General features: G+C 38.7%; 2 protein-coding genes across 2 annotated transcripts in view; one reads left to right on the forward strand and one right to left on the reverse strand.

Moving 5' to 3' along the window:
- Positions 1–774: 774 nt before the first annotated feature.
- Positions 775–16,521, forward strand: part of LOC108147644 (neuroglian) — a 41,991-nt gene continuing 26,244 nt past the window's right edge. The window contains exon 1 of the transcript XR_001774528.2: positions 775–851. The gene's annotated coding sequence lies outside the window, so the exon portion shown is untranslated. The remainder of the gene's footprint in view (positions 852–16,521) is intronic.
- On the reverse strand, positions 10,605–15,619 carry LOC108147645 (actin cytoskeleton-regulatory complex protein PAN1). Its single transcript, XM_017274302.1, has 3 exons — positions 14,680–15,619; positions 11,169–14,363; positions 10,605–10,892 (listed from the first exon to the last, which is right to left on the reverse strand). Exons 1-3 carry the CDS (start codon positions 14,864–14,866, stop codon positions 10,834–10,836), a joined length of 3,441 nt encoding a protein of 1,146 aa, XP_017129791.1. The 5' UTR covers positions 14,867–15,619; the 3' UTR covers positions 10,605–10,833.

A 16,521-nucleotide genomic window follows, 5' to 3' on the forward strand; every position in this document is an offset into this window, starting at 1 on the left:
GCGAAAACGTTGTTGCTTAACATTTCTGTTCGGAAACCGGTTGTCTCATCATGTTCTGAAAATGATCTGTATTATCGAAGTTTTTAAAGCATCTGTGATAGGACCGAAGTTTTGAATGCATTGATAACATATTTTTAACATCGATTAAATCTTTATTTGAAACAAAATAACCACTAAATTCGATGTTTGTGGGCATCGGTGATATTGGCTGAAATTTACAATGTTTCATGGATGCGTGTAATAAAATTAACAACCGTGATCTTTAAGACAATTCAAATTTCAGCTTCACGTTCCTAGCATTGTTTCAGCTTAAGACACAATAAATTAACAATTAATTCAAATAACACAGATATTTACTTTTACCTCATTTTTAACGAGTGTGTCCACACCTTCTGACTGTTTTAAGTACCATATAAGTCAACTAACAATATAAATACACTTAAAATAATAATTACACTGTCAACGGCTTTGTTTAAATCACTACTTACAAGTTTTGCTGGGATCTAAATGATGTTAAACGCTTAATTCAAATATAATGCTTATGTGTAAAGCTTAATTGTTGGTAAGGGTTTCCTTTTTATATAATTTAGTCATTTTTAGTGTTTAAGAACATTGTTTACATATTTTAGATGAATGGTATTAAGTATTAAGTGCATTATAGCTGAAATTAAGAATTTGATCGTGTTTTGTTGGAGGTGGATAAACATCGATAAGACATTTATTTTTAAAAATATCGATAGGGCGCATATCTTAAACATCGATAGGTCCGATATATTAAGACATCGACGTTCTGCCAGCGCTACCAACGACATTCGCCCATTCGAAAAGTTTGGAATCGCGCTGCTGGTTGTGTATGTCTTATGTCAGGGTCTGGAGCTACGCCAAAATACCGCGATACATATTCGAATCCGACTGAATATACATCGCAATTTGGTGGCTAAACAATATTCTTTTTTTTGACAATTCGCCTTTTTTCCGTGTCCGCGTACGTTTTATAGGCTGTGTGTGAGTGTTCTGATGTGCGTCGGTGTTAGTGAGCGCCGGAAAATGAAAATAAAATAGTAAAATTGAACTGACGCCGTGTAGAAAAGTGTCTTATTTACTCCGCATTTGTAAATTAGTAGTTGTAGCTCTTTCTATTTTTTTATGGTGTGCGTTCGTGTGTGTGAGTGTGCGGGTGTCTTGTCTGGTAATTGCTTAAAATTGGCAGCTGGCACACGGACATAAATCGCCAGGCCAAAAAAACAAAACAAAATTGTTGTGTTTGCGTTACTTCACTTTTTTTTTCGTTGAACTGTGCCGCACCCAGAAGTTAAATAAAAGTTAATGGTTTAATTCAAATGAATGGCGAATGCAATTAAAAGGGAATGCTAACAGAATTCACGTCAAGTGCGAAGCACACGATGACAACAAAAAAGGAGGAGAGAAAAGGAGGACGCCAAACGCAGCAACAACAATAGCGACATTAACTGTACAACAAAAAGCGCTCAAAACTCAAAATTTAAGCTTTGTCGTGTAGTTGTTTTCGTATGTATTTACCACGAAGCTAAAACTTCGTAATCGAGTTTTGAGTGGAGTAACTGCCTCTCTCATTCGCTCTCTCTTTTACCTGAGTTTTGGGTTCTTGAGCGCTTTTTGCCCGAGTCCTGGCTTTTTGTTGCTCCTCCTGGGCCCCCACTTGGTATAGGTTTATCTTAGAGGTAAGCATTATTCTTATTACCAAGTTTTTTCATCCAAGGGCGTAATCTTAAGTCACACACCGTGGTTTTTTTAGTGGCTTTAAAACAGGTTTTCTAGATGTCGAAGAAGAGGAAGATCGCAGACAATGAGCGCGAATTACGGCTGCATTGTGTATGTGTGTGTGTGTGTGTGTGAGTGTGTGCCTCTAAGCGCGTTCGTGTGTGTGTGTAAGGTGGGGCAGCTTCAAAAGAGATCACTTTTGAGCTCTTTTTACGTTTTCCCTCTCCCTCGATCTTTGTCTCTTTGGCACTCTCGAGGTATTTTCACATGTATATTTAATATTTAAAACGATTTCTCTTCGAGGCACAGTCTAAATTCTACTAATCAAACACCTAAAAAACAGAGTTAGGTAATTTTTGAATTACAGAACTTCTAAAATTCTACCGTTTTAGTTTTGAAAACATAAATACAATCTTTGAATCCGTAAAAAAAATCTAGTAAACCGTAAAAAAAATCTAGTTACCGATTGATTTGAGTCTCAGGAGTATTTAACTATAATCTCAACAGAGTACATACAGAAATATTCAATCAACTGTATTCAACAAAACAGATAAATTTTTTGATAAGAAACGATCAAAACTCTTCAGATTTATTACTGATAAAGTCGAGTTCCAGTATTTTGAAGAAAAAAATGTATAAGACCTAAAACAGTCTTTCAAGTAAAAAAAAGCTTAATAAATATCTAAATTTCAAACTAAAAAAATCTCGAAACTGTTATTTTTCTGATATTCACACTTGTCAAAGTTTACTTAACGAGTTTTTTTTATGTCGAACGTATTTGGTTTTCAGTTTGAATATATGTATAAGTTCTGAAATTAGCATGGCTTCAAATAAATTAAACTTGGGCAAGTTTGACTGTAGCTTTGCTGCTGACCGTGTTGTTTTTGTTTAATGCCGCTATTTTTGTTGCTGTTGTGTTGACCATGCGGTCATCACGGCGACGACGTCATCGTTGTGAATAGTGAATATATAGCATATATGGCAGTGAACACTGCTCCGCTCGCTCGTTCCGCCCCAGCAACGCCGTCGACAGCAATGCCCCCGCCCCGAATCGACCCAAAAAAATAATAATAAATAAGTAAGGAAATAACAAAAACTACGACAACTAAAGCAGCAGCCCGGTGGCCATAAAAAATTAGCCTGCCAGTTGGTTAATGAATGCCCTTGTTGGGTTGCCAAAAGGGGGTATTTGGCTTAACAAATTTCAATATCTTCTTCAAAGAGAATTGTTACTTAAATTAAATAAACCATAAAAGATAACAGATCTAAGCACATAGACATTTAATTCTTTAAAACTTAAAAACTTCCCATTTGAAGTAATGGTCTTAAAGCTCTTAAACACGAAAACAACTGAACGACTTTATTTTATTGGGGCTTATTTTGAATTATTTATTTATTCCAAGGTTACAGGTTTTTTTTAAACATTAGATAGAACCAAATATATTAAAATAAAATATTTACATTAAAAAATACCTTCAATTGAGAAACACATTTTATTTATACGCAAACCAAAAAAAGCTGTTATCAATGGTAAATTTTAAAAGTGTCTTTTAAATACAGCAAAGTTAAGTCGCTGATATGCAATTGCAAGTTTCATATTTTTTGCAATCTTTGACAAAAAAATGGACTCTTGTTTAGTTTTTTGAAACAGGGGATAACCCTCGTTATTAGGGATAGTTTTTACTGAAAGCGATTAGCAAAGAACTTGAACGGGACATTGAAAGCTTATCGCTAGAGAACCATCCCCTATAATTTATGCCAAGAACAATTGGAAAAGTCAAGCATAATTAAAGCAGTTCATTAATTGGGGAGGTTCTGAAATGGAGAATAACATTTGGGGCCACACATGTACAAAGCCTCTATTTTGTTGGTCATGCTTCGCCTATTTGTTGGTATTGTCACTTCTCTAGAATTATTTCCGTTCTCTCCGCTGGAGAAAATTTGCAATTCGTCACCAATAAACAGGGCTTTAGCAGTCCCCAGTAGATTTGTGATTATTGATCGGTCACATTGTAGGAATTTACATTGACTTACGCAAGTAAAGTTTTTGCACATATTATATATGATTTCTTGGTGACCTAAGTATTTCTTATCGGTTGGCCCCCAAACCTCAAATATCCCCTATTGTTTGATGACTGCCACTGATCTTGGGTGATTTCCTTCGTAATTGAATTGTTCTTGAACGCACTGAGGGAACTTTTATATATGACTTCTCCCGGGGCTTTTGTAATTTGCGTTATCTCGTTTTGTATCGATCAAATTTTGATTCACACTTGTCGGTATATTTTTTGGTTTATTGGTTTTGTCACTTCTGACGGCTGCAGAATAAATGATATCATCGATACCTTTCTACCTCCCCTATACCGCACCATTTATGAGATTTATGTTGATATTTTCTTGTTTGACCTGCAATTGCTTGGCATTTGTTATAATTAAAATGGAACGCCCGAAAAGTCGGAGAATTAGGAATATGCTACATATACGAAATGTGTGTGTTCCAAGTGGGTAAATATATACATACCTATAAATTTATGCGTTCTCTGGTGCGGGAGAGTGTGTGAGTGTTTGTGTGTCGAAAATATATTGATATCATCGCGGCATCTGTATTTTTTTCGGAGCTTTACCATGTGGACTTCTCGGATCTCGTTTTTAGTCTTTCATCTCTTGAACAGCTGGCGATTGCGTCATTTTCATTCTGTGTCTCGCTCTCCACTCTTTTTGACCAGCTTTTAATCCAATTTTTCGTTGTCCACGAAAAAATCCTTTCATGATGTCATTTTAGATGTTGCATGTCGCAGGCCTCGGGCCGCAAAATCCTTTATTTTTTTTGCCGCCAGAAAATCAATAGTGAGCCAGGAAATATTCAGTATTTTTTCTGCTGCTCCTAGCAAACAAACAAACAGAACCCAAACAGCAAGCTGATGTCATCATTCATTGCCTTCAATTCGGCCCGTTTCTTGGTTCGTTTTCTCACTCTTTTTTTTTGCTGGTTCACCACTTCACTTCACTCCACTTCCTTTCCGATTTGCTTTGATTTGCTACGTTGCTAGTAAGTAATCCAACATTTGCCTATAAAAATAGCTTTAATGTTTATGATTCGCATATCTGAACGGACAAGTCTACATTTTTAGATTCAAAAAAAAAAAATATATACATATATATATATATAAAATAAAATAAAACAAAACCTTTGAACAGCTTAACCCTGGAGTAATTTTTTCTTGTAAAATGCTTATACATATTATGATAAGCTTGTTTTACGAAAAGGTCGAAAGCGGAAACTGTGATAACAACAATCTGTTATGTAAGACCTTTTTATATTTAATTAAGTTAAACAGGAGATTTGAGCTTTTACTAGTAAATAAGTAAAGGTAAAAATTGTTGAGATGTATTTAATACAAAATATGTTATTTCTTAACATTTCATTATTGCTACTCCTTAATATTTACATGTTTCACTTAAAAAAAATTCATTTCAAATATGAAATATTTAAAAGCGTTATTAAAAATCCTAATGTCCCTAATATTTACTTGTTTCACTTTCAATAAAACATTTTTCGTGAAAAATGACAATAAAAAATCGTTTAAAATATAAACATTTTGAAATATCTAACTTCTTTTCTTTTTACTTATTTCTGCGCGGTCCTTGTTTTATGATAATGGTAAATACTTATTGTTATTTTACAACAACATGTTACTTCCTTTCATGTTACTTCCCTTTGATTAGTCGCTCGATTTGTGGAGTTAATTTTTTTTTAACCGAATTCCATAACTGCCATACTGAATATGTTTTATACAGAATAGAGCCGGCAAAAAGTGTTTGCTCTGGTTGAAGGCAGAGGGTTAAGGAGGCGGAGTGTGTTGCTGTGGGTTAAGGGGACTTGATGCCGGTTCGCGGTTTTCGCGGTTGCCGCGCTTAGGATGTTTGTTGTTTTGCTTTTATTTATTTTTTTTCGTTGCCTTGCTTTTTTTTCTACACAGAAAAAAAAATGTTATATATATCACAAACTTTAAAGTAATATTTTCCTGATTTTAATTACTTTATTTTTATACAAGGATTATTGGTCTTTGGACACACATAAATATGTATAATAAAACTAATGTTTTAATATCGACTTATACCCTTTTGTATATATGTATAAGATCATATAAATGGTGTTAATATTTTAGTACCAATATAATTGAGATCATCAGAATTCGCAGTAGATCGGTAAAATAATATGAAAATGTGTCATGGTTTTGTGATGTGAAATATCACAAAGAAGGGAACAGGTTTTGATTTATTTTTGGCGCTGTGCATTTTCTAGTTTCGCTTGTTTTATCATCCGTTTTTGCGGCTGCTCTAGGTGCCAGTACCGTTGCTCTGCCGGCGTCGAGTGCATTGCACTTTTAAGTGTTTTCGGGTTGGGAAATCGGAGGGCGGGCGGTCGGGTGGACGGTCCGTGTGGAAAGCGGGAAAAGACGCCAGAGAAAACCCCATGTGGCACAGTTGCACACAGACTAAAAAACAAAGACAGCCAGACAGACAGACAGACAGGAGTGGCGACTGCAATTTGCATTAGCCTTTCGCTATGTTTTAGTTCTTGTGCAGTCACCTCCAACTTCTTTTTTTGCCATTTTCCGTTTTCCATGCCCAATGGGGCTACTCGGGCCCTCTTGTCATTTGGGTTAAATGTGTGCAATCATAGAAAAAGGGGCATGGCTTTTTGGTTTTTTAAACTGCGAAAAATGAATAGTAAATAAAATGATAAGACGATCCCTGAAAGAAAATTTCATTAATTTGTATTTCTATGAACATTAATTAAATAGTTCCATTTCAAAATATCAAACGATCACTAAATACTTTAATTTTCCTGTATTTGTAATACGTAAATTAAATTATCGAACGATAACAGATTATTGAACTCTTTGCCAATCATCGTCAGCCTTTTAAGTGATCAATCAACAAACTGCATTTAAAAAAAAACAACGCAATAAAATGGGTTTATCTTTATTTATTGATGTTTACCAGATCTCGAATCGATCGAGTTTCGTTTTCCGCATATCCCAGCAATCCTTTATCGGCATTTACTTGATCAAAGTTGTCATTTCATTTGTTTTACCATAAACAAATAACAAATAAAGCTTTGTCGGGGCAGGGAGCTTTTTTTCTCAGAGTTAAATTGGTGACTCAAAGTCAATTCAAGCTTATATCTTTCCCGATGTGTTTTTTCAGGTATGTCGGTATTATCGGACACACCCAGTGAGAAAAAAGATGTATGACAAGCTTTGCGTTTGTTTGAGCCTCTCTTTTCTCCTCTTTCTTGTTTTATTTGTATTTATTATTCAGTTTTGGTGGGAAATTGAGTTGTACAATTGATGTTGCCAAGTTAGTAATTTTCTGAATAATATCTACGGGGCGTGGTTAACTGTTAGTGCATATTAAAACACTACACTCTCAATTGGACTTAAAAAAAAATAAACATTATATTAAACATTACTATTAAAATTCAAAATTAAATTTTCTCACTTTAGAAGATAACTATTCAGTTAATGTAATAATAATAATCATTTTCCAAAATTAATTGCAACTTAACTCATTTAAATGATAATCTTGGATGAGAAACCATTTTTAAATCAAGAATTACACACTTTAAAGTGAGTCTTCCCACTTCGGATCACCGATTTCTCATGTTGCATATTTTCTTCCTTGACCTTGGGGAATTTAAAAAAAATCCATTAGTCTAATTAATAACTTTTAGAGACTATCTTTTGTTTGTAAATTTGTTTCTTCACCTTTTTCTAAGATTTTCTTACTTTTAGTTGTGGCCTAAAACTTCCGTTTAGTGCGTTAGTTGGTCCGCTTTAAATGTGGTTTAATTGTGGGGATGGAGGGGAAAAGTTGGTTAGTCGAGCTCCTGTTTCATAAATTGCATTATGTTGCCGGCGAGTGGAGTGAAGTTGCCACCGCCAGAGGAGCATTGAACTTCTCGTCTGTGGTCCGGAAACCTGACAGCAACTCCCAGTGGAAAATGAGCCCCCGTTTTTCCGCCAGCCTTCTGGTTAAAAGTTTTGCGTCAGCTTTGCTGACTTCCTTTAAATTTCTCGCTCACGCTTTTCCATCCAGGAGAGGTGGAGTTTGTTTGATTGATTGATTGTGCAAAAGTTTATACTTTTTAGTGGGTTAAAAAGCGGTTTAATTAACTGATAAAGTTGGTTATTTATATATGCTTATTTTTTTTTTTTGTAAAAAGTTAGTTGACAACGTTTACCAATACTTATTTGCCTTATAAAGTTTTGACGGTTTACATACATACTTTGTGTAGTGGATCAATATTAAAAGATATTGGCCTTGGAAGTTGGCCTCTTTAGGTCATTTGATAATCAAAAAATGTTATTCCAAATATTTAATATAAATTAAAAAAATTGAAACAAATATCTACATATTTACTTGAACCAAATGTGCCAAGTATCATTTAAAGTTTCCAATAAATAACTGCACTACCATTTGATGCTACATAAATTAACCTTTTGCTATGGTTTTAATAAGTATTTTAATGTCTGAACTTATAGATAAAAGAGATAACGTTTGGTCAGCCGGACAGTCTATAATTCATTCATTCACGCATTCATTCCATTTCCCATGCTGACCACACAAAAAAAAATTAAAAAAAAGAAACAAAGAAGAAGCGGAATTCATTTCATTCACATTGATTGGGGTGGCTTTGGATTTTTGGATCACATCCACGTCAGGGGTTAACAGCGTGTGTATCCGTATCTTGCAACTTTGTAGATACTTTGGCTTGGCTGCATTGGTGTTTGGTCGCGTGTCAAATAACTGTGCTTGCAGCTGTTTTCCGAGGGGTGGAAAATACACATATATGTATGTGGATGGATTTGTGATACGGAGTGCCCGATTCATTGTCCTTTTTCTGGGTTCACGTTTTTCTGTTTGCCCGCTACCTAAACAGCAATTTTGCACTTATTTACTTTCGGTTCTGCCTCCGGAGAATTTCCACTTTCCACTCTTAATTGCCCACCGAAAGTCAACAGTTCTTAAATGAGAAACGAGAAATGCTGGTAGCACTCCCCCCCTTAAATTAACAAAATTTATTGGCATTTAATGCGCTGGCATGAGGGCGAGAAAACTTCTTCTACGTCTGCACTAGGCCCCAATAAAAAATGAATTTTCCACAGCCAGCAAAATTAGTCACCACAAGCAAAGTTAAATTAATCAAACGGGGGGAGAAGGCAGTTCGTGGTGTGTGCTTATTAATTTGCTCTGATTAAAGGCCCGAAATGACCCCACAAGAGTCATTCAATGGCTCACTTTTCCCCACTCTGATGAGCCAATGGAAATAAAAGCGGAAGAGCGAGAGAAAGAGCTTTCTAAGCCGCCTAATGAATCGGTCCTCCGGAAAATGACTAAGCTGTGAAAATGAAAGGAGAACTGGATGGAGGCAAATGGGGGACTTGTTTGGCACTGCATTGCAGTGGAATCAAAGGGCCAAGGCCACTAAAAATTCAAGCGAACAAGGCAAACAGCACTTTAAACTACAGAAAAAACTTTTGACAAAACCTCTGCTTGTAATTTTAGGAATTTAAACTGGATGTCAAGTGATTACAAACAAATTTATCAGAAATAAAATGTATTTTACAAATAAATTAAATTACGAATATTATAAAAACAGTCTGCTTTTGAATTAGGTATTTAAAAAATTTTAATAAAATTGAGCAACACAATCAGCCTAACTCACAAAATATATTTAAAAACCAACAGATGTTGAGAGTTCTTCTTGCATGATCATTCACATTCTACGGTTATCAAATGCAACTCAGCATTATCCTTTATAGTCGCCATATGTTGCATACCAAAACTAAAATATATGTCTGGATCCATTCCCACCCTTGGATGCATTTCACTGTCGGAGACTTTACCAAATTAATTAATTAGCATAAATTATCAATTAAAATGCGCTCAGTCAGCGATTCGAGTCAGCCGCCGACAGCGATAGGGGAAGTAATTTCAGGTTTGGCTTTCAGGATCGCTGCAACCACCCCGACCTTTAGATAGAGGTACGTGTACACATATATGTATTTATGGTGGTGCCTCCGGGTGTCAGCTGGCACCTATATCAGCCGTTCATCCCCCGATGCATTTTAGCACTATTAATCAACTTCCTTTTGAGCCCTCCAACCCCAAAAACTGACTCGTGCTGGATTTTATCTTCTCCTCAACATTTTTGTTTAAACTCATTTTTTAAGGGGTTTCGCAACAAGAAAATGATCTCCATTTTCTATTTATTGTTTTCCGAAATTATTAATATAATCGGAGATATATGCTTTGGATGTTTCGGTCTTTTAGGTCATTTAGCTGATGCACCTTAGCTAAATCGAATTTTTGTACACTCTATCTCAAAAAAAGATATGACACGATTGGGTTTAAATAAACATTATTGGGATGACAATATATATATATATATATATTGATGAAACAAAGGCTTTAATGTTTTTTGTTTAACTTTAACTTATTTTGAAAATTAAAAAAACGTGACAAGTGAACTCAAAAATCGAGTTTTTCCAAAGCCTCTTCAAAAAATTCCAAATTTTTCGGGGCTGCTTATTTTTGGTTGGTCATTCTAAAAATAGTCCCAGTTCGAGACTTTTTAAAATGTTCAAATGAGAATTTGGTCAAAATAGCATTAATGTCTTAAATATGTAAAAAAAACGACAACTTGATATATATATCGTTTGTTTATTTATTTTCATTCATTAAAGTTATGCAAGTTGTACTTTATTTATTAAATAAAAGCTTAAGCTAGCAAAAAAAATATATAATTTTGCAAATTGTGATAACACTTAAAATATATTTTTAGGTAGATAAGATTGCTTCTTGCTATTTTATTTTGAAAATTTTTAAATGACTAAACTTTAAAGATTTAAAGATTTAGAAAGCAAAATAGTATGAAACAATTAGTTTTTTGTTTTTTTTGTTAAGCTTTTTAAGTGTTATTAATTGATATAAGTATACGTTTATTAATACAGTTTTTTTCTTTGTGTTTAAAGCACTCAAATCTGCAGGGCCTAAACCTACAATAGGTTTCTTATTTTTTGCTTAGATCTCTACTACATAGCGACTGCTGCCCGAGGGACTTATGGAGTAGTAGCTGTTCTCTAAAAAAAAGAAAGTAAAACATACAATATCATTAGATTTGACTGATTAACTTATACAATATGCAATTTTCTAAGGAGTTCAAATAAGTAAATATATGAGTTTTAAAATAATAAGTACGATTGATAGGAATTTTAAAAAGTTTTTTTTTTGGATGTTTTTATTAAAGATTTTTTTTAATTTATTTTTTTTCAACTATTTATTTTTTTTTAACTATTTAGTTTAATCCTTTTTCTTTGTATGGTTATTTGACTGTATTTTGATGCATGCAAACTTACCTTCGTCGCTATCGAAGCTATAGAAATTGTCATCATCGCGGGTCATTGATCGTCGGCTGCGTCGTTGCTGTTGCAGGACTTGACTGGGATTCTGGTTGAGATTGGAACTGAGATTTGAAATGGGATTGGAGTTGGAGTTGAAATTGAGGTTCGTCGGCGTGGAACTGCGTCGGCTGCTGGGAAACGATAGTGGTGAACCGTACTCCGATCTGCTGCAATTGGAGTTCTGGCGATCCAGAGCCAGTTCCGTGGATTTCTTTTTTCTACTTTTGGCGATCTCGTCCAGCTCGTCGTCGAGTTGCTTTTCACTATTGTTGTTGTCGTTGTTGTTGTTGTTGTTGTTGTTGTTGTTGTTGTTGTTGTTGTTGAGAGTTATTTGGGGTATTACCACAGCCCGATTTGTGGGTGTCACCGAGTCCATGGCTCGTCTTTCGGTTATTTGAAGCTCCAAGATTTGCTCCATCTCCGGCTCCACCTCGTCGTCGTCGTCATCTGTTCGCGTACTTCGATCGTACTCCTCGCTGTGCATCCGCCGGGGACAAAGTCGTGGTCTTCCGCCCTCGAAACGGGATATCAGCTTATTGACCTTGCCAACATCCCCGGGTCGCACCTGCTCGTTGTAGGTGAGTCGCAGGGAACTGGTTTTCACCAGAGGCTTGGCCGGTCGCGACATGGAGGCGCTTCTTGGGGGCACTGCCCTGCTGATGACAGCGGGCGGAGCGGGTACAAATGTTTCCGGCGGTTTGGTCACAGGCAGCGGCGGAGGAACTGCATCGTAAATGGGAGGCGTGGCGGGGCGCTTGGGAGGCGGACGCCGCTGTGGGAGTGGCGGCGGCGGTGGCGACTCCGATGGCGGTCGTTCCGAGGCATCTCGATCCGAATCTTGGTCCTCCCCATTCTCCGACCCATCCTCCTCCTCATCCTCATCCTCTTCAGGCAGATCTACCTCCTCTTCGTCCTCCTCCTCCTGTGCCATCAGGCTCTCCCTACTGTTCCCGATCTGTGGACTCTGCACCCGTATCCTTGTGATCCGGGAACTGCTGTCGTCGGCCTCCTCGCCACTGGTATCGATGCTACTCCCGGCACTTATCCTCAAAACTGGGGCATTTCGCAGGGCCTCATCGAAGTCGGCAAATGCTGCAGAGCCTCCCGCGGCCGCAGCCTCGAATATATCGATGCTCTTGGGCTTGTACAATGTAGGAGCTGGCCAGGATGTTGCCTGCTCCTTGAAGCCGGCAATGATCTGTTCGTTGGGCAACCAAACGTTGGCCTCAGATGGCGAAACTTTAATGCCAGCTGCTGGGGTTTGGCCAGGTGACGGGGAAGCTGAAATTGTGATCTCTGGATAGGGTGATCCTTTGATTCCAGTAGCAGTTGGTGAACTTCTGATGCCCGGAGAAAGCGAGCTTCGCTTCGAGGCCACCGCTATGATCAGCGTGGATTCGTAGGCATCGGAGTGCTCCTGGTGGATGAGCACCCTCGGATAGTCCTCGTCGGCCATCTCCTCCAGCGATTCGCTGCTCCACGCGGCCGCTCCGCTCTTCGACGCCGCTTGAATCTCAGCCAGCTTTGCCATCTGGCGAGCAGCGTGGGCGCTCGCATTTCCCGATACGGATGCGCCCTTATCCGGCTGCATCTGGCCAAAGGCCTCCTCAGCGGATATATCCTCGCCGCTGTCATCGTTCGCCTCGTCGTGCTCAGCCTCGAGGCTATCGCTGCGATGGTAGGTGGCCGCCAGTTCCTCGTCATCATCAATCTCGACCGGCTCGTGACCCACCGTATTGGGTTTCGGCTGTTTCGACGTTTCCGGGTTTTGGCTGGCGTGGCGCTGAAAAAACTTCAGCTGATGCACCTTCTCGTTGAGCTTGGCCAGGGTCTTCTCCAGTTGGGAGCCCAGCAGCAGGCCGCCCAGAACACCAGACGCCGCCGTGGGTTCTGCACTCGATTCGCCCTCCTTATGCTCCTTGGTGCCCTTGAAGCTCTTACGCCAACGCTGTTGTAGTTGTTCGGTGGACGCAAAACGACTAAGACGAGCTCTTAGATTCATGACCGAGCCCTTGCCAAGGGGATCTTTGGGCTTATTGCCCTCGGCCACGCCCTCGGGCTCCTCCTCCTCCTCCGAATCGGGTGTTGCCTTAGGCTTGATCTTGGCTGGCCTTTTGATGGACTTCCTAAGCCTCTTGATGTTCTGCCTTATGCCCAACTTGGAGCCGGGATTATTTGCCTCAGCGTTCTCGCCGCTTTTAGACGCCTCCTCCTTGCCCCTGGACAGTTGTGCCAGATTGGGCAGACTCGGTAGATGGGGCAATTTGTTGAGCAATTGCTTATAGCTACTGGGACGTCCGCGTGGAGGAGGTTGGTCCTCCTCGCCCGCCTGTTGCCCCTCCATTTCCAAGGGCGGCTTCCTGACCTTGGCGAACCTGGTGGCGGCTATGCCTGGCTTTCGACGACTGGGCAGTGGCGGTGTGGCCTCCATGCCGCTCTCGTCGGTTTCGTGGCAGATCTTGCCCTTCTCGAACTGTTCGTGCTCCAGCTCGTCGTCGTCCTCGAAGGTGTTTTGTCGAGTGCCCGCCAGAGTCTTGATCTTGATGTCATAGTTCTCGGCTATTTCGCGATCCCTGCGTTCGCGGGCCAATTTCTCCGATTTCAGTTCCCGCTCGTACTGCTCCACATAGCGATCCACCTCGATGTTGTCCCTTCGCACCGTCGTCTGTTTGGCGAAGATGTGCTTAAGCCTCAGTTCGCTGAGACTCTTGTAGCCCCTCTGCAATCGTTGGCTCAATGTGGGTCGGGAATTCCCAGACGCTGCAGTGTCTGCCCCGCCAGCTGGTATTTTAATGGGACTGATGGGTCGCGAGGCTCTTTCTCCGCTCCCAGGCGCATAGTAGTCGTCATCGAGACTGCCAGCACTTCGATACGTTCCCGGCTGCGATCTGCCCAGATTGGCCCGAATCTCATCCTGTTCACCCTCGTATATCAGCGAACTGATGGTGGAGATCCTCTGGGGTGTCCGGTTGATGAACTGCTGGGACTGCGGTGCCAACTGGAGCTGAGATTGCTGCGGCTGTGCTCCATCTTTCGAGAGTCCTGCCGCTGTTCCGCCGCTTCCATCTGCTCCTCTCTTGGAGCTGCGAAATATCTTTCGACCACGTAACTTGGGCAGCGATTTGGGCAACTTTAGTTGTGGCAATTTGGCTGTGGGAAAAATTTTACAATTTTAGTAAGTCATTAAAGGTTAATTAAAGTACTTAAAATCTGTTTTTTTTTACCAAAAAAAAAAAAAAAAAACAAAACTTTAAGACAGAACTTATTTCAGTTTATTTAGATCGCAGTGAGATACTCCTACTTTTATTTGAGGTTTTAAACACTAACAATAACGTGTCTTTAAAAATTAATAATAAAAACGGAAAATTTGGTAAAAAAAAATCTATTTGGCTAATTAAAATGTATATTTAAAAATTTAGTAAACCATATCGAAAATAAAGTATTCCCAAAATTCTGGCGAACTTACCTCTTAAACTGTCTACATCGATGCGCTGGCATAGATTACGAAAATCCATAGTAGAGCCAATGCGATCCGTATTTCTATTGGGATTTTGCTCCGAATCGGAGTTACGTCGCTCCAGCTCCGATTCCGATTGCACTTGATGGATATGATGATGGTAGTGATGAAACTGATGCTGCTGCTGGTGGCTCATCGCTCCTCAGCCAAGATATATATATATATATCCACTTGATCAGTAATGCGTTTGGGGTCCGAAACCGAAAGCTATAAACTTGGAACGTCCGCTGCAGTTCAGCATTTTAGCCAGTTTGAGGAGGCTCCGGCGGAGAATAATGCAGAAGAACACGAACTACGGCTGCGGCACTGGCACCTGTCAATGGAAAATCGCTAATTCAATTAGCACCCGGGGGCTTTTCCAACCCTTTGTTTTGGTACAAGTACGGGGTATTTCTCGGGCATCTCTCTATATAAGTTTGGCATGCGTTTTAAAGTAAAGTTCAAATACAATGTTTCATCATCATTCAACATACTTTAAAGTCGAAAATATCATTTTTTTGAAAGCTTAATAGCGGTTTCTTGCTTATATAAAACGACTAAAGATTCGAGCACCTTTTGGTCGTTATAAAAGTATTGGTTCTTACTAAAAGGTATTTCATATAATAGCACCATTTGCCATATGGTTTTTACTTGTTTTTCCATCTTTCTCAGCACTGTTTTTCTGCTTCCTCTGCCAACTGCTAACTGCCCTGGCACATTTTCTAACCAGGTCTATGACGTTACCTCTGGTACACCCCCCATTTCCATATACACTTATGTGTATATATATTGATTCGTAGCATGTTCTGCGTCTGGTTTTAGATTTCCGTTGCATTTCGTTCACCCATTGTATCAGTTCTCTTGGCCACTTCCTCCGCGTTTGTTTTCACTGTCCCAAGGCAAATATCGTCGCAAAAGTAATAAATTTACAATCATCGATTCTCGACTTCTCTAACTTTGTTATTCTTTTGTTTTTGTCTGTTTTTTTTGTATTCTAGTTTTTGGCTTTGCCTTTTGTGTGGTTAATGATTCGAAATGAAAAAAACATTCGATATCGAATTTGTGGGGGTCTTGTTGGTCAAGGCGAAAAGGTGGGTTTTTTGTGGTTTTTAATTTGCCTAAGCAGGTGGAAAATTGTGCATTACGGGGTCTTATCTTTGTTAAAAATACCTTTTCTTTAAAAGTGGATCAAAATGTGTGTTTTGATTAAATGTTTTTGGACTAATTCATATTTAGTTTTATATATGTACATGGCCAAAGTGTAATCTTTATTTTATTCGATTAGAACATTTTGATTTAAAAATTTCATCAGCAAGGAATTTATAATTAAAGAGTATAGAAAATGTTTAAAAATATTGGGAACTTTGAAATTGTCGGTTATATATAATTGTTTTACAAGTATTAAGCTATAAATAAATTGCCCGGAAATAAAGCCAATTTTGTATTTGATGGTAAACATATTGCTAAATAGATCAAACAAAATGAAGATATAATAATCTATAGTATCTGAAGAAGCATTTTAAAACATATTAATGCAATGTATTGTATTTACCTACGTAATTCCCCTGGAAAAAGAAGCGCTTTTGATGAGACATCTGGTAGTCATTAAGTCAACACTTTTCTCGTTGAAATCATGTTAAATAATCGCATTACTCATGGCTCTTTTTCTTTTCCCATTTTCTTTGCAGACAAGAGACGTGCTAAAGTTTTCCCCGCCACCCAACCGCCCACATACTATTGCCAGTTCACTCGCACTCGCACTCGTCGCGTCGCGATTTTCACAATTTTTGCAATTGAAAAGTGTAAAGTTCT

This window comes from Drosophila elegans, unplaced genomic scaffold (assembly GCF_018152505.1).
Source record: "Drosophila elegans isolate 14027-0461.03 unplaced genomic scaffold, ASM1815250v1 contig_149, whole genome shotgun sequence".
In the NCBI taxonomy this organism is placed as follows: Eukaryota; Metazoa; Arthropoda; class Insecta; order Diptera; family Drosophilidae; genus Drosophila; species Drosophila elegans.